The sequence below is a fragment of the Esox lucius genome, chromosome 11 (assembly GCF_011004845.1).
Source record: "Esox lucius isolate fEsoLuc1 chromosome 11, fEsoLuc1.pri, whole genome shotgun sequence".
NCBI lineage: Eukaryota > Metazoa > Chordata > Actinopteri > Esociformes > Esocidae > Esox > Esox lucius.
This window is the reverse complement of record NC_047579.1, coordinates 15,731,572-15,744,443: the sequence shown is the minus strand read 5'-3', so window position 1 is coordinate 15,744,443 and position 12,872 is coordinate 15,731,572. Positions and strand designations below refer to the sequence as shown.

Genomic DNA, 12,872 nt, shown 5'->3' with positions numbered 1-12,872 from the left:
TCCCTTTTCTGGCCGGGCGACAGACAGAATGACACAGAGAGTCTCAATCTAACACTTCCAGACAGTCCCGGTCAGAAGAGGAAAGGCCACAACCTCTAGCCTCTGAGGACTGGGGGAATCGGGGGGGCCAGACAGCAGAGTTGTTCCCTCTAGCAACCAGTCAGGCGCCCCGTGTCTCTGAACAGCTTAAGGCTGTGAGCTCCAGATACAGTATCGATCCGCGGTGAGGCTCCGCTCCAAAACGAACCACCCTGACAGTCCGGCAGGCCTCGGCTCACCGCGGGAGACTCAACAACACCTCGCTAATGACCCAGCTGGAGCCCCGGACCGGCTACCGCTACCGGAGCCGTTCCCGAAGTCGTTTCAGCGCCCCCCTGGGAGAGAGGACCTGATTGCAGTGTTGACAAAATGCCAGACCCTCAAAAAAAACAAGCTAACAAAGAAATGCTGTGCAAACAATACCAATTGAGGTTCTCAACAGGTTAATTAAGCTGTGTGTGTGTACGGGCGCGCATGTGTCCTCTGAAGATGACGACTCACCTGCATCTCTTTCTCTCCGTACTTGGACGGGTTCTTGCTGCCCTGGCTCTTCCGGCGGAGCTTCTTGAGCTCGGCCTGACACTTCTCCAGGCTGTCTCCCTTGGTCTTGTGCTCCAGCTGGTACTTCTTCAGAGCAGCCTGCGGGGGGCGGGAGAGAGCACGCCGTTCAGATCGAGCAAACCACACGCAGCCACGGGGACTCAGCCGCCCCTGGGGAGTTGCACATGGACAGTTCAACCCCGGGGGCCATGCCGTATCGGTCGTGTCCGCGCACGTGCGCGACTGAGCAGCGCCTGCGGCTGTGCGTGGGGGTTCGTGGATCAGTGCACCAGATCAATAACCAAAGTAGTCGATGCGTCATAATCACGGTGAAGCCTAGCGGCAAAATGTATGCTAGCTCTTTTTGGATTTCCCCATTCATTTCTACTGTTAGAAATAAAAATGCAAAAAACGCTTTAAACAAGGTCTGCGTTTCACCGAGTTTAACCCCGGATCGGTGTTTGGACAACCGTATAAATCTCTGCAGGACAAGGTGATGTTTGCCGAAATATTTGCTTCAATCAGCTCTACAAAAAAATCCCTTGGCTTATATTTAGGCAGCTTTGATAAGTCAACTTGTTTTATAGATTCAAATATTTGAATGTATATTTGAATCTATAAATCCATTTTGAATATATGGTATTCCAAATGGTGAGGTGGTGAAAGCCGACACGAAACACACACCTTCTTTGAATTGGATCTAAATCCCCTATGGAAGATGTGAATGGTAAGAACCGAAAGGGATGATTTTCCAGTTTTGCCGCAAGGTTTCATGGGTATTATGAGTCATAATATTTGAGTCAATACGTATAATGGGCCTAATGATAGCCTAGCAACTAAATGTCACTGAATGGGTTCAGTGTGGCGCTGTCTGGATGCTAGAGTTATTTAAGTGGTGAAATGTGCGCATAGCCAAGTAGAGAAAACAGGAAGTGATTGGCGTTAGGACAAATATTATGACTAGTTGTATTCAAATTTGAGAGACATTATGAGAGAAATGTATACAACCATGCAGAGAGATAAGTTAGGCAACAAAATGAATTGGGATCAAATAAAATAATTTCTTCCTACTCGAAACATGGGAACAACAGCTTTTCGACTTGGCTAGAATATGATGTTTGATATGGCTTCCCAAATCTCACAACTATATTGGGCATCCCTTTTAAATGGGAGAGAAAGCTTTTGGCACCAGCTCAGGCTATGCAAAACCTCTATTCATTATCGTTGAGCAAGTCTGTTTCACTAACATTTATTTAGACTGGCTTATTTCCTCATTTATATTGATGCATACATTTTTCAAACGTCTACATTCACACAGGGCAGTCCAAATCTAATCCAGAAAAGTCAGATCAGCTGTCTGGCCAAAAAAGATGTGTAAACCCAACCTGAGTAACCTGTCATTTAACACAATATTTCATGTAGCTTCACGCGACAATGCATTTATGAAGGCAAATGTTTCACTGAACCCCCCCACCCCCTTACTGAACGCACCCCCTCGGGCCCCACCTCCCCAACTCCTCCAAGGTCCCATGTAAACCAGTCAGGTTCAGGACGTCTATTCATGTCAATTCACGCCCCGGTGCGTCTCGTCCGTCCTGTCATCCACCCAAATGACCCCCGACTCCCTGCGTGGCTTCGTTTAGAAGAAGCGCGCGGCATCATTTATTCAGAGGAATAATAATTCATTCAGAGGAATAATCATTTTCTCAGAGGAATCATAATTCAATCAGCAATTTTAATCACGCGCCAAAAAAAAAAAAAAACTGCTGGAGAAGAAACGACAATTATAACTCGGAGGCGCAGAAGAGACGTCTTGGCCTAAGATGTTCAGCTGTAGTTGAAGGTTTGGGGTGTGTCAAGCCTCTGACAGATGGAGCGCCCGCTGGGAGGGTTTGTCAACAGGAAGGGGAACAGGGAGCCACCCGGGCCATCTGAGTCCATCTCCACAGCTGTCCATCAAATGCCAGGGTTGAGACAGCTCATTATGGTAGGGCTGTGTGTGTGTTTGTGTGTCTCTGTGTGTGTGTTTGTGTGTCTCTGTGTGTGTGTTTGTGTGTCTCTGTGTGTGTGTTTGTGTGTCTCTGTGTGTGTGTTTGTGTTTGTGTGTCTCTGTGTGTGTGTTTGTGTGTCTCTGTGTGTGTGTTTGTGTGTCTGTGTGTGTGTGTTTGTGTGTGTGTTTGTGTGTCTCTGTGTGTGTGTTTGTGTTCTTGTTTATATGGTATAGGGGGACATTTGACCTGAAATCTCACCAGCACTATGAGGACATTTTGGTTTATGAGGACATTTTCAATGTCCCCATAAGTCGGGCACTGTAGAAGTACTTATTTCATTGTTATTAACTATGTCCTGCTTTTTTAACTCATGTCCTAATATACCATAAAGACCTGGTTTTGTTGTGTATCACACACAGCCCATACTCCCCCTATGTCTGGTTGTTGGTAGTGCAGCTTGATACGATTTTTTTTCATTGGCTCATGGGTTGTATGCATGTCTGATCACCGATTGGCTACTGCTTCTGTCAATAACGGGGACGATCGTTGATTCGCGGTTGCGGCTGTGAGTCACCGCATTCTGGCGGCAAACTATCAACTTTCTATGTCGCGAGCCTATAGCTAGTGAAACCCCGCCAAGTTATGCTGAAGTTTATTTTACCTCAGAAGACATCACCTGAAAGAAACCGCGACGCGAAGAGGACTTTTCTAATGGTTATCTTCACTACTAAATAGGTAAGTAATTTTTCTATTCACACAATTGATCAAATGTATTATTTAGTTTACAATTTTATAGCTAAAATATATAAAATGTGCAGTTTAAACACAAACGTGAACAGGGTAGAGTAATGACTGCTATAGTACTTGTAGCTTGGTAATTATGTACTGTACTTCTCCTGTTCTGTTGTTCAAGCAGGCTAATGGGTTAATACTACTGAGATTAAACTTGCGTTGATGTTATTGTTGGAGTGTCTCGCAGTTTTATAGTCAGTCCTGAGTGTTTTTGTAGTCTGGCTAATTTTTTTTTTTTTTTGCATGTGCTTAAAACATTTGTTAATATCGTATTTCTGTCCGAAACGTGAGTTAATTGTTGTCGTCTGCTTGTTAGCGGTAAGTTAAGTAATTGTTTCAAGCTAACGTTAGCGAATGTAATGATGGACATTCAATGGGCTCTGAAGTGCCAGCAGTTTCTTCTCTCAAAATGATTTCGCTTTTAGTGTTGTTTAGAAACTGTATAAAAAGCCAATACATGGCTTTGTGTTTGGCCGTGTTTGAGGAATGACAAGTGTTCCTCTTGTCATGATCTGATAATTTGACTGATGTATCCCTCATTCACCCAAATAGGTGAGTAATAGTAATATAATATGAATATAGTGTATTGTCAAAACACTTGGCCGATGTATTTTGTAATTTTATTTAGGCATAGTGGCTGGGTAAGTTTGACTCTGTGTTAAATAGTGAAGGCCTTTTTAACACATGTTAAAAAGGCATTCAGGCGTTGTTGCTCAACTGCGGGGGTCCTGTGCGGTCTAATAGTAAGAACAAGGGGAACGAGTGGCAAGTACATTGATAGGTCTACCTGTTGTGGCTGAGTAGCCCCATACTAAAGCCACAATTGATATTGAGTTGGAGAACTGTCTTTCATCACTCATAGTTCACTATTACAGTTGGGTTCAAATAACCCTGTATGTTGGGTTGTGATGTAAACGCAGCACATTTGGTCAGATGATTGACTTGGTATTTCATAAGTGAAGAAATATTTAGACTTTGTATTTCACAAGTGAAGAAATATTTATACGGTTAGTAACTGAATGTGGCTGCATATACATGGGGTTGGAATGACAACAACCAGGACAGTTGCTCTGGAGCTGATTTAGAGACCCTTGTTAAGGTATGTTATGCAATACATAAGGTCTTTCACTTGTTTTGTGTTTTCACAAGCTTGTGCAGTTTTTGTTTGAAAGAAATGCTAATAGTTTCATGAATTTGTGAACATCGGGTGCTCTCAATGTCAGTACATCATGAGGGTTTATCTTTTTGCTCGCTTTAAATCTTGCAATTTTTGTTTTATACTATTGTCTGAAATTTAGAAAAATAAAAGGTGTAACATTTTTGTGATGCCTGTCTCATGACACATTGCATTAAAATATGACTAGTTTATATACTAGACCAGTTTCACACTTCTAGTGATTACTAGTTTGGACTATGATTAGCTAAGTAATGTTTTCTATCTGGGCAGTAAGTTTGAGGTCCCAGGTCAACATATTGTTAAAATTGTTTTGAATTTGAAAGCTGGTGATCAGAAGTAGAGAAAAAGAGATGAACCTACCATGGGAGACATCAGATCTTGGCATTACTAAGGATGAAAATGTTACATTTAATGCTTCAATTAGACTAGAATTAAGTAATTTCCATTTAATCTCCACATTTCCCTTTCAAATGGTTATGTATATAGTAAAAATAATTTACTTTGTTTTGTTAAGAAAGGTATTATGATTTTGAGGCTAAAAACTATTATGCATCCAGTACAGTGTAGCGCATGAGTTTAACATGATATAAATAAGCTATAAATCTATTATGAGATTTGCTGTTTAAAGAGGATATTTTGTATCCTTTTTTGCTTGTATGATACTGCTAGGAATGTGAACTTAAGACAGATTTACATAGTTGAATATGTCTGAATGCCTATAAATACGTCTATAAGTCTGAATGTCGGGGTTCTAATATATTTAATGCAGTGTAAGTTTATGGACCTTAAGTTAACTATTGCAATCCCAAAGTATTTGTGTTTATGCAGGCATTTCAGCAAAAGGAAATAAAATAATACATTTGATACGTACATTAATATATTGTAGTAATAGCAACTATTAAATTAAATGTGGGATAACTTAAGGAAGACTTACATTATCATAACCCTTGACAAACATTAGGTGATCTATCCATGACACTGCAATATTGGTGAATAGGTCTTTAATATCAGCGCTCGACAACAGAAAGCATTGTTGTGGTAATGATCATTTGCCTATGGGTGTTATTTTGAGGCACTGTTCAGGCATTAAGTGACTTTGAAAGTCATATCAGTAGCTTCCCTAGGCCTGTTAAATGCATTATCCACCCCTCATAACGCAGCAAGTACAATAACATATACGCGAGCAGATTGGTGCTTTGCATTATGCAATTATGCAGCTAACCAGCATCATACAGTGACTATGGTTAAAATATTTAGCGTCTACGTATTCATCTTTTTGGAGGTTAATCCCGTTGATTGATAACATGAATACGTTTATTCAATATGAAATTAGGGCTCTCACGATTCAAGTAACTCTGATAAACCCAACTTGCATTTTGCGGCAGCACGTCATCAATTCTGCAAGATTAGAATAGGAGGCATGCATACACTGAGGCACAGAATTCTGACAGGATCTTTTTACTTGAGCCATACGAGTTTGCAACATCTTCCGGTCAGAATGGAGAGTGCTGTAACGTTAGCAATTCTGGCTGACTGTCTAGTATGGTGTGTTTTTTATTTTTTTTTATTTGTTAGCCATGTGAGGTTGGGTATTTTGTAAATGTAGTTTAAACGGTGGCAGCCTAAGCATTGTATGTGATGTTGATTGGTCATATCTCTAATATTCTCTTGTTTATATGTTTTGAATGTATATGTTTTTGAATCCATAATTAATGGTAGCATTTGCTTTTCATTGATTAGGAACATATAAACAACAATGAGCCTCAAAGAAAGGAGAGGAGGAAGGGGCAGAAATCCTGAACAAGATGCACTATATTATATTTCCAATTCACTGGACAAAGTTGGTTTTCTAAAGAAGTTCATTAACCCCTTCAAAGGTGAGTTTTACAGTCTTTCATTTTGACTTATGACCATGCTTACTACATCTGAACAAAACACTGAAATGTATAGGGGGCAGAGGTCTCGGTAACACAGGATTCTGCATTAAAATGCAGGGATAAAATTGTGTTCTAAAAACCTGTTTATTGACATTTACATTTCAACAAGAACAGTTTATATTTGGGTAATCTCAAAATAGTTATCTGAAATGTCAAACACGCTCTATTTTTGGCACAGTGAGGTAGGGCTGGGCAATATGGCATTAAAAACATGGCTCTGCTGTGTTTTCTCCTAGACATTTCAGCTTCACTAAAACAGCACTGAAAGTTGATTGGTATTAGCACCCTTTAGCAGGGTGGGATACTGATGAACTGTAAATGGAGATTTCATAGCTGTGTGCTCAATTAAATTCACCTGTAATCAATGGTTGTGGCTGAACTAGCCAAATTCACAAAATCCAGTCCACATGCACTATATAGCCAAAAGTATGTGGACACCTGACCATCACACCTATGTGAGCTTGTTGGACATCCTGTTCCAAAACCATGGGCATTAATATGGAAACACAGCCTTTTTCACAGTATATGCTGGTCATTATGTCCTTGTCCTCGTTCTAATACAAACTGGTGAAGAAATAGGAGCACCGTGCTAACACACATTTGTTCCAGATCATAACACACCTATGCTAGTCATAGACATCAACAGTAGAGCACAGTAGAATATAGTATATGAATGAATGTTAACTACTTTTTTCTCCTGTGTAGGTCATGGAGTATTCAGCAATAGCTACTTTGGAAAAGGAGACTTCCTGCTGGAATACAGAGGGGACTTTATTACATTTGATGAGAGCAAAAGAAGAAGAATACAATACAGTGATGCCCTTAATGTTTTCATGTTTGACCTAAGTTTCAATGGGAAACTGTGGTGGTAAGTCTGGTTCTGACTTTGTAACATTATGAAAGTCTTAACTTTCTGAAGCAAGAACTACATACCTATAATTTTTGGTACTATTAAAGTGGCATGGGCAATGATTGTCGAAAGCTATAGAGGTAGCCCCATGCCAAACATTGGGGGGGCGTTGCCAAAAAACTATATTATGTAATCAGATTCACCACCCTGGATTATGGAAATCTGCACTGAACTTGGATTGGAACCAAAGCTAGTGTTGTTAAAGAGGCATGTCTGTTCAAAAATGTTTGCACAGTGACATTTTAATTGCCCTGCATATACTGGTAGATTGTTTGGTAGTCATTCAAAGCTCCCATTAATTATTGTCAAAGTAATAATGTTTAATTTGGTTCTCCCCATGGGGGTTCAACCTCCGGAGATTGCAAGAAGGTTTTGCATGTGCATGATTTTAGCAGGGTAGTTATCCAGATGTCTGAATAGGGCGGGCACTGGAGGAGTGACATAATATCTGTAGTTGTATTGGCTGCAAACATAAATTACTTGCATCTAAAATATAGGTTTAAAATGCAGTCTTTTGGTATATTTAATTGTGAACATGACAGCATTTATCACTGGAAAGTGTATATTTGTACAGTGATAATGTAGGCTAATAGAATAGTTGGTTTAGCAAAAAGCCTAAGAAATATTTTTCTATTTGTCTAGTATTGATGCAGCAAACACTGAATCACTTGCCAGATTTGTCAACGATGACCATATCAATCCGAACAGCAAAATGAAAAAGGCTAACAGTTGGAGGGAAGCCCCATCTCTGTTTATTTGCAACGTCCGACATAAAACCTGGAGAGGAAATTTCCTATGATTATGGTGACTCGGACTGGCCGTGGCGAAATAAGGTAAATTCTAATGTTCTTTGAAGCATAATCTAAGATACAGTGGCTTGCCAACACTAAGTATACAAAACTCTTGGACATATACATTTTGTGTAACAACCTGGAATGAAAATGTAATTGTAGTCTTTGCCATTAGATTTGCACAACATACAAATTAATTCCTTTCAAAACAAGTTGAAAAAAAACAAACTGACAACTCTTTGTTGTATAAACAGACGAGTAAAAAAATTTAAGGGAAACACTTCAAGAAATTAGTGGAGGAATATTACGAATTACGATGCATCCATTTAGGTGTACTGTGTGATACAATTACCCGGTGCCCTAACATCTAAATCATTAAATACTTTGGATATTGTCAATGTTCATGTAATCAACCAGGCATGAGGGGTGTGGTTATATGCCCAATATACCAAAACTAAGAGCTGTTTTTAGGCACAATGCTTCATGGAATATGTTGGCAATACACCATAAACCTCTGCTGGGCCTTGTTGCTCTACTGAAATAGTTCCCAATGCAATTAGAGAATTAAAGTGATATCATAGCCAATATATATGGGACCGTATACCATGGCTATCAGCCAATAGGTATTCATGATTCCACCTACCTGCTTTGTGAGACTGTATACCATGGGTATGACGTCACATTGCTTTTTACTGCCCTCATTGTGTTTGGTAACCAATTTAATAGAGCATTAATGCATCTCTGGGGTTTGTGAAATATTTCCTGTGTCCTGGCACTCTGTGTTTGATCGTGCCTAAGAACCGCTTTTAGCCGAGGTATATTGGTCATATAACACCCCCCTCCCCCCGATTTATTGCCTCCACGTATCACGGCAGTCGGACAATCAGCATCCAATATACAAACCACCTGGCTTAGACAATTGAAATCTTTGAGTAAGATCTTAAATTGGAAAGGCAATTCAGTAACTTACCCTTGCCAGATGTGCTGACATCAAAATATTTGAGTGCTTCCTATTATTAATATTCTTCATGGTTTTAATGGTGACGTGGATTTGTTTCTCTGTGCTTCTATATGTGGATGCCATGCCTTAAAGGGAACTTTCAAACATAAATGTTCAGTATGAACGGTTTACATGTGTTGAGGAGTGTGTGTGTGTGTATATGATCTTATACTGGTGTACGAGGACAGCATGCCATATGGAGACTGTTTAATTCCACTTTGAACTGTTTTCAATTTTTATGGAGTGTGTGTGTGTTTATGATCTAATACTGGTGTAGGAGGACGTAATGTCTTATGGAGACGTTCTAGTGTTTGTGATTAGTTAAACCGTTTGAGTCTAGTTTGATATTATAATACTATTGGGCTAATGATTTTAAATGTCTTCTTTCTCTTCATAGCAAATCCATGTCCAAGAAATGTCCGTTACTACAGAGACCGAGAACACTGAAGAGGTGCTTTTTTATTTCATTTCAATCATTAAATATACTGGAACTAGAGCTGTTTATATAATGTAAGACTTTGGATATTGTCAATGTTCATGTAATCAACCAGGCATGAGGGGTGTGGTATATGCCCAATATACCAAAACTAAGAGCTGTTTTTAGGCACAATGCTTCATGGAATATGTTGGCAATACACCATAAACCTTTGCTGGGCCTTGTTGCTCTACTGAAATAGTTCCCAATGCAATTAGAGAATTAAAGTGATATCATAGCCATGGTATACGGTCCCATATATATTGGCTATCAGCCAATAGGTATTCATGATTCCACCTACCTGGTTTGTGAGACTGTATACCATGGGTATGACGTCACATTGCTTTTTACTGCCCTCATTGTGTTTGGTAACCAATTTAATAGAGCATTAATGCATCTCTGGGGTTTGTGAAATATTGCCTGTGTCCTGGCACTCTGTGTTTGATCGTGCCTAAGAACCGCTTTTAGCCGAGGTATATTGGTCATATAACACCCCCCTCCCCCCGATTTATTGCCTCCACGTATCACGGCAGTCGGACAATCAGCATCCAATATACAAACCACCTGGCTTAGACAATTGAAATCTTTGAGTAAGATCTTAAATTGGAAAGGCAATTCAGTAACTTACCCTTGCCAGATGTGCTGACATCAAAATATTTGAGTGCTTCCTATTATTAATATTCTTCATGGTTTTAATGGTGACGTGGATTTGTTTCTCTGTGCTTCTATATGTGGATGCCATGCCTTAAAGGGAACTTTCAAACATAAATGTTCAGTATGAACGGTTTACATGTGTTGAGGAGTGTGTGTGTGTGTATATGATCTTATACTGGTGTACGAGGACAGCATGCCATATGGAGACTGTTTAATTCCACTTTGAACTGTTTTCAATTTTTATGGAGTGTGTGTGTGTTTATGATCTAATACTGGTGTAGGAGGACGTAATGTCTTATGGAGACGTTCTAGTGTTTGTGATTAGTTAAACCGTTTGAGTCTAGTTTGATATTATAATACTATTGGGCTAATGATTTTAAATGTCTTCTTTCTCTTCATAGCAAATCCATGTCCAAGAAATGTCCGTTACTACAGAGACCGAGAACACTGAAGAGGTGCTTTTTTTATTTCATTTCAATCATTAAATATACTGGAACTAGAGCTGTTTATATAATGTAAGACTTTGGATATTGTCAATGTTCATGTAATCAACCAGGCATGAGGGGTGTGGTATATGCCCAATATACCAAAACTAAGAGCTGTTTTTAGGCACAATGCTTCATGGAATATGTTGGCAATACACCATAAACCTCTGCTGGGCCTTGTTGCTCTACTGAAATAGTTCCCAATGCAATTAGAGAATTAAAGTGATATCATAGCCATGGTATACGGTCCCATATATATTGGCTATCAGCCAATAGGTATTCATGATTCCACCTACCTGGTTTTGTGAGACTGTATACCATGGGTATGACGTCACATTGCTTTTTACTGCCCTCATTGTGTTTGGTAACCAATTTAATAGAGCATTAATGCATCTCTGGGGTTTGTGAAATATTGCCTGTGTCCTGGCACTCTGTGTTTGATCGTGCCTAAGAACCGCTTTTAGCCGAGGTATATTGGTCATATAACACCCCCCTCCCCCCGATTTATTGCCTCCAACGTATCACGGCAGTCGGACAATCAGCATCCAATATACAAACCACCTGGCTTAGACAATTGAAATCTTTGAGTAAGATCTTAAATTGGAAAGGCAATTCAGTAACTTACCCTTGCCAGATGTGCTGACATCAAAATATTTGAGTGCTTCCTATTATTAATATTCTTCATGGTTTTTAATGGTGACGTGGATTTGTTTCTCTGTGCTTCTATATGTGGATGCCATGCCTTAAAGGGAACTTTTCAAACATAAATGTTCAGTATGAACGGTTTACATGTGTTGAGGAGTGTGTGTGTGTGTATATGATCTTATACTGGTGTACGAGGACAGCATGCCATATGGAGACTGTTTAATTCCACTTTGAACTGTTTTCAATTTTTATGGAGTGTGTGTGTGTTTATGATCTAATACTGGTGTAGGAGGACGTAATGTCTTATGGAGACGTTCTAGTGTTTGTGATTAGTTAAACCGTTTGAGTCTAGTTTGATATTATAATACTATTGGGCTAATGATTTTAAATGTCTTCTTTCTCTTCATAGCAAATCATGTCCAAGAAATGTCCGTTACTACAGAGACCGAGAACACTGAAGAGGTGCTTTTTTTATTTCATTTCAATCATTAAATATACTGGAACTAGAGCTGTTTATATAATGTAAGACTTTGGATATTGTCATGTTCATGTAATCAACCAGGCATGAGGGGTGTGGTATATGCCCAATATACCAAAACTAAGAGCTGTTTTTAGGCACAATGCTTCATGGAATATGTTTGGCAATACACCATAAACCTCTGCTGGGCCTTGTTGCTCTACTGAAATAGTTCCCAATGCAATTAGAGAATTAAAGTGATATCATAGCCATGGTATACGGTCCCATATATATTGGCTATCAGCCAATAGGTATTCATGATTCCACCTACCTGGTTTGTGAGACTGTATACCATGGGTATGACGTCACATTGCTTTTTACTGCCCTCATTGTGTTTGGTAACCAATTTAATAGAGCATTAATGCATCTCTGGGGTTTGTGAAATATTGCCTGTGTTAAACCGTTTAGTTAAACCGTTTGAGTCTAGTTTGATATTATAATACTATTGGGCTAATGATTTTAAATGTCTTCTTTCTCTTCATAGCAAATCCATGTCCAAGAAATGTCCGTTACTACAGAGACCGAGAACACTGAAGAGGTGCTTTTTTATTTCATTTCAATCATTAAATATACTGGAACTAGAGCTGTTTATATAATGTAAGACTTTGGATATTGTCAATGTTCTTGTAATCAACCATGCATGATGGTTGTGGTATATGCCCAATGTACAGTGGGGAGAAAGTATTTGATACACTGCCGATTGTGCAGGTTGTCCTGCTTACAAAGCATGTAGAGGTCTGTCATTTTTATCATAGGGTACACTTCAACAAAAATCCAGAAAATCACATTGTAAGATTTTAATTAATTAATTTGCATTTTATTGCATGACATAAGTATTTGATCACCTACCAACCAGTAAGAATTCCGTCTCTCACAGGCATGTTCGTTTTTCTTTAAGAAGCCCTCCTGTTCTCCACTC

The 12,872-nt window shown here is 39.3% G+C and overlaps 1 protein-coding gene and 2 long non-coding RNA genes across 7 annotated transcripts in view; 2 read left to right on the top strand and 1 right to left on the bottom strand.

The window, feature by feature from the left end:
* Positions 1-12,872, bottom strand: part of LOC105012855 (brain-specific angiogenesis inhibitor 1-associated protein 2) — a 102,872-nt gene that overhangs the window by 27,166 nt on the left and 62,834 nt on the right. For all 5 annotated transcript variants that reach the window (XM_013135752.4, XM_029123357.2, XM_020051122.3 and 2 more), the window contains exon 6: positions 541-678. In XM_013135752.4, the coding sequence (XP_012991206.4) occupies positions 541-678 (138 nt within the window). The remainder of the gene's footprint in view (positions 1-540; positions 679-12,872) is intronic.
* LOC117595218 lies at positions 2,787-8,105 on the top strand. Its single transcript, XR_004576410.1, has 3 exons — positions 2,787-6,416; positions 7,182-7,344; positions 8,029-8,105. It is a non-coding gene; the product is annotated as an uncharacterized LOC117595218 (long non-coding RNA).
* On the top strand, positions 8,109-11,082 carry LOC117595217. The gene is made up of 3 exons (XR_004576409.1): positions 8,109-8,219; positions 9,575-9,628; positions 10,708-11,082. It is a non-coding gene; the product is annotated as an uncharacterized LOC117595217 (long non-coding RNA).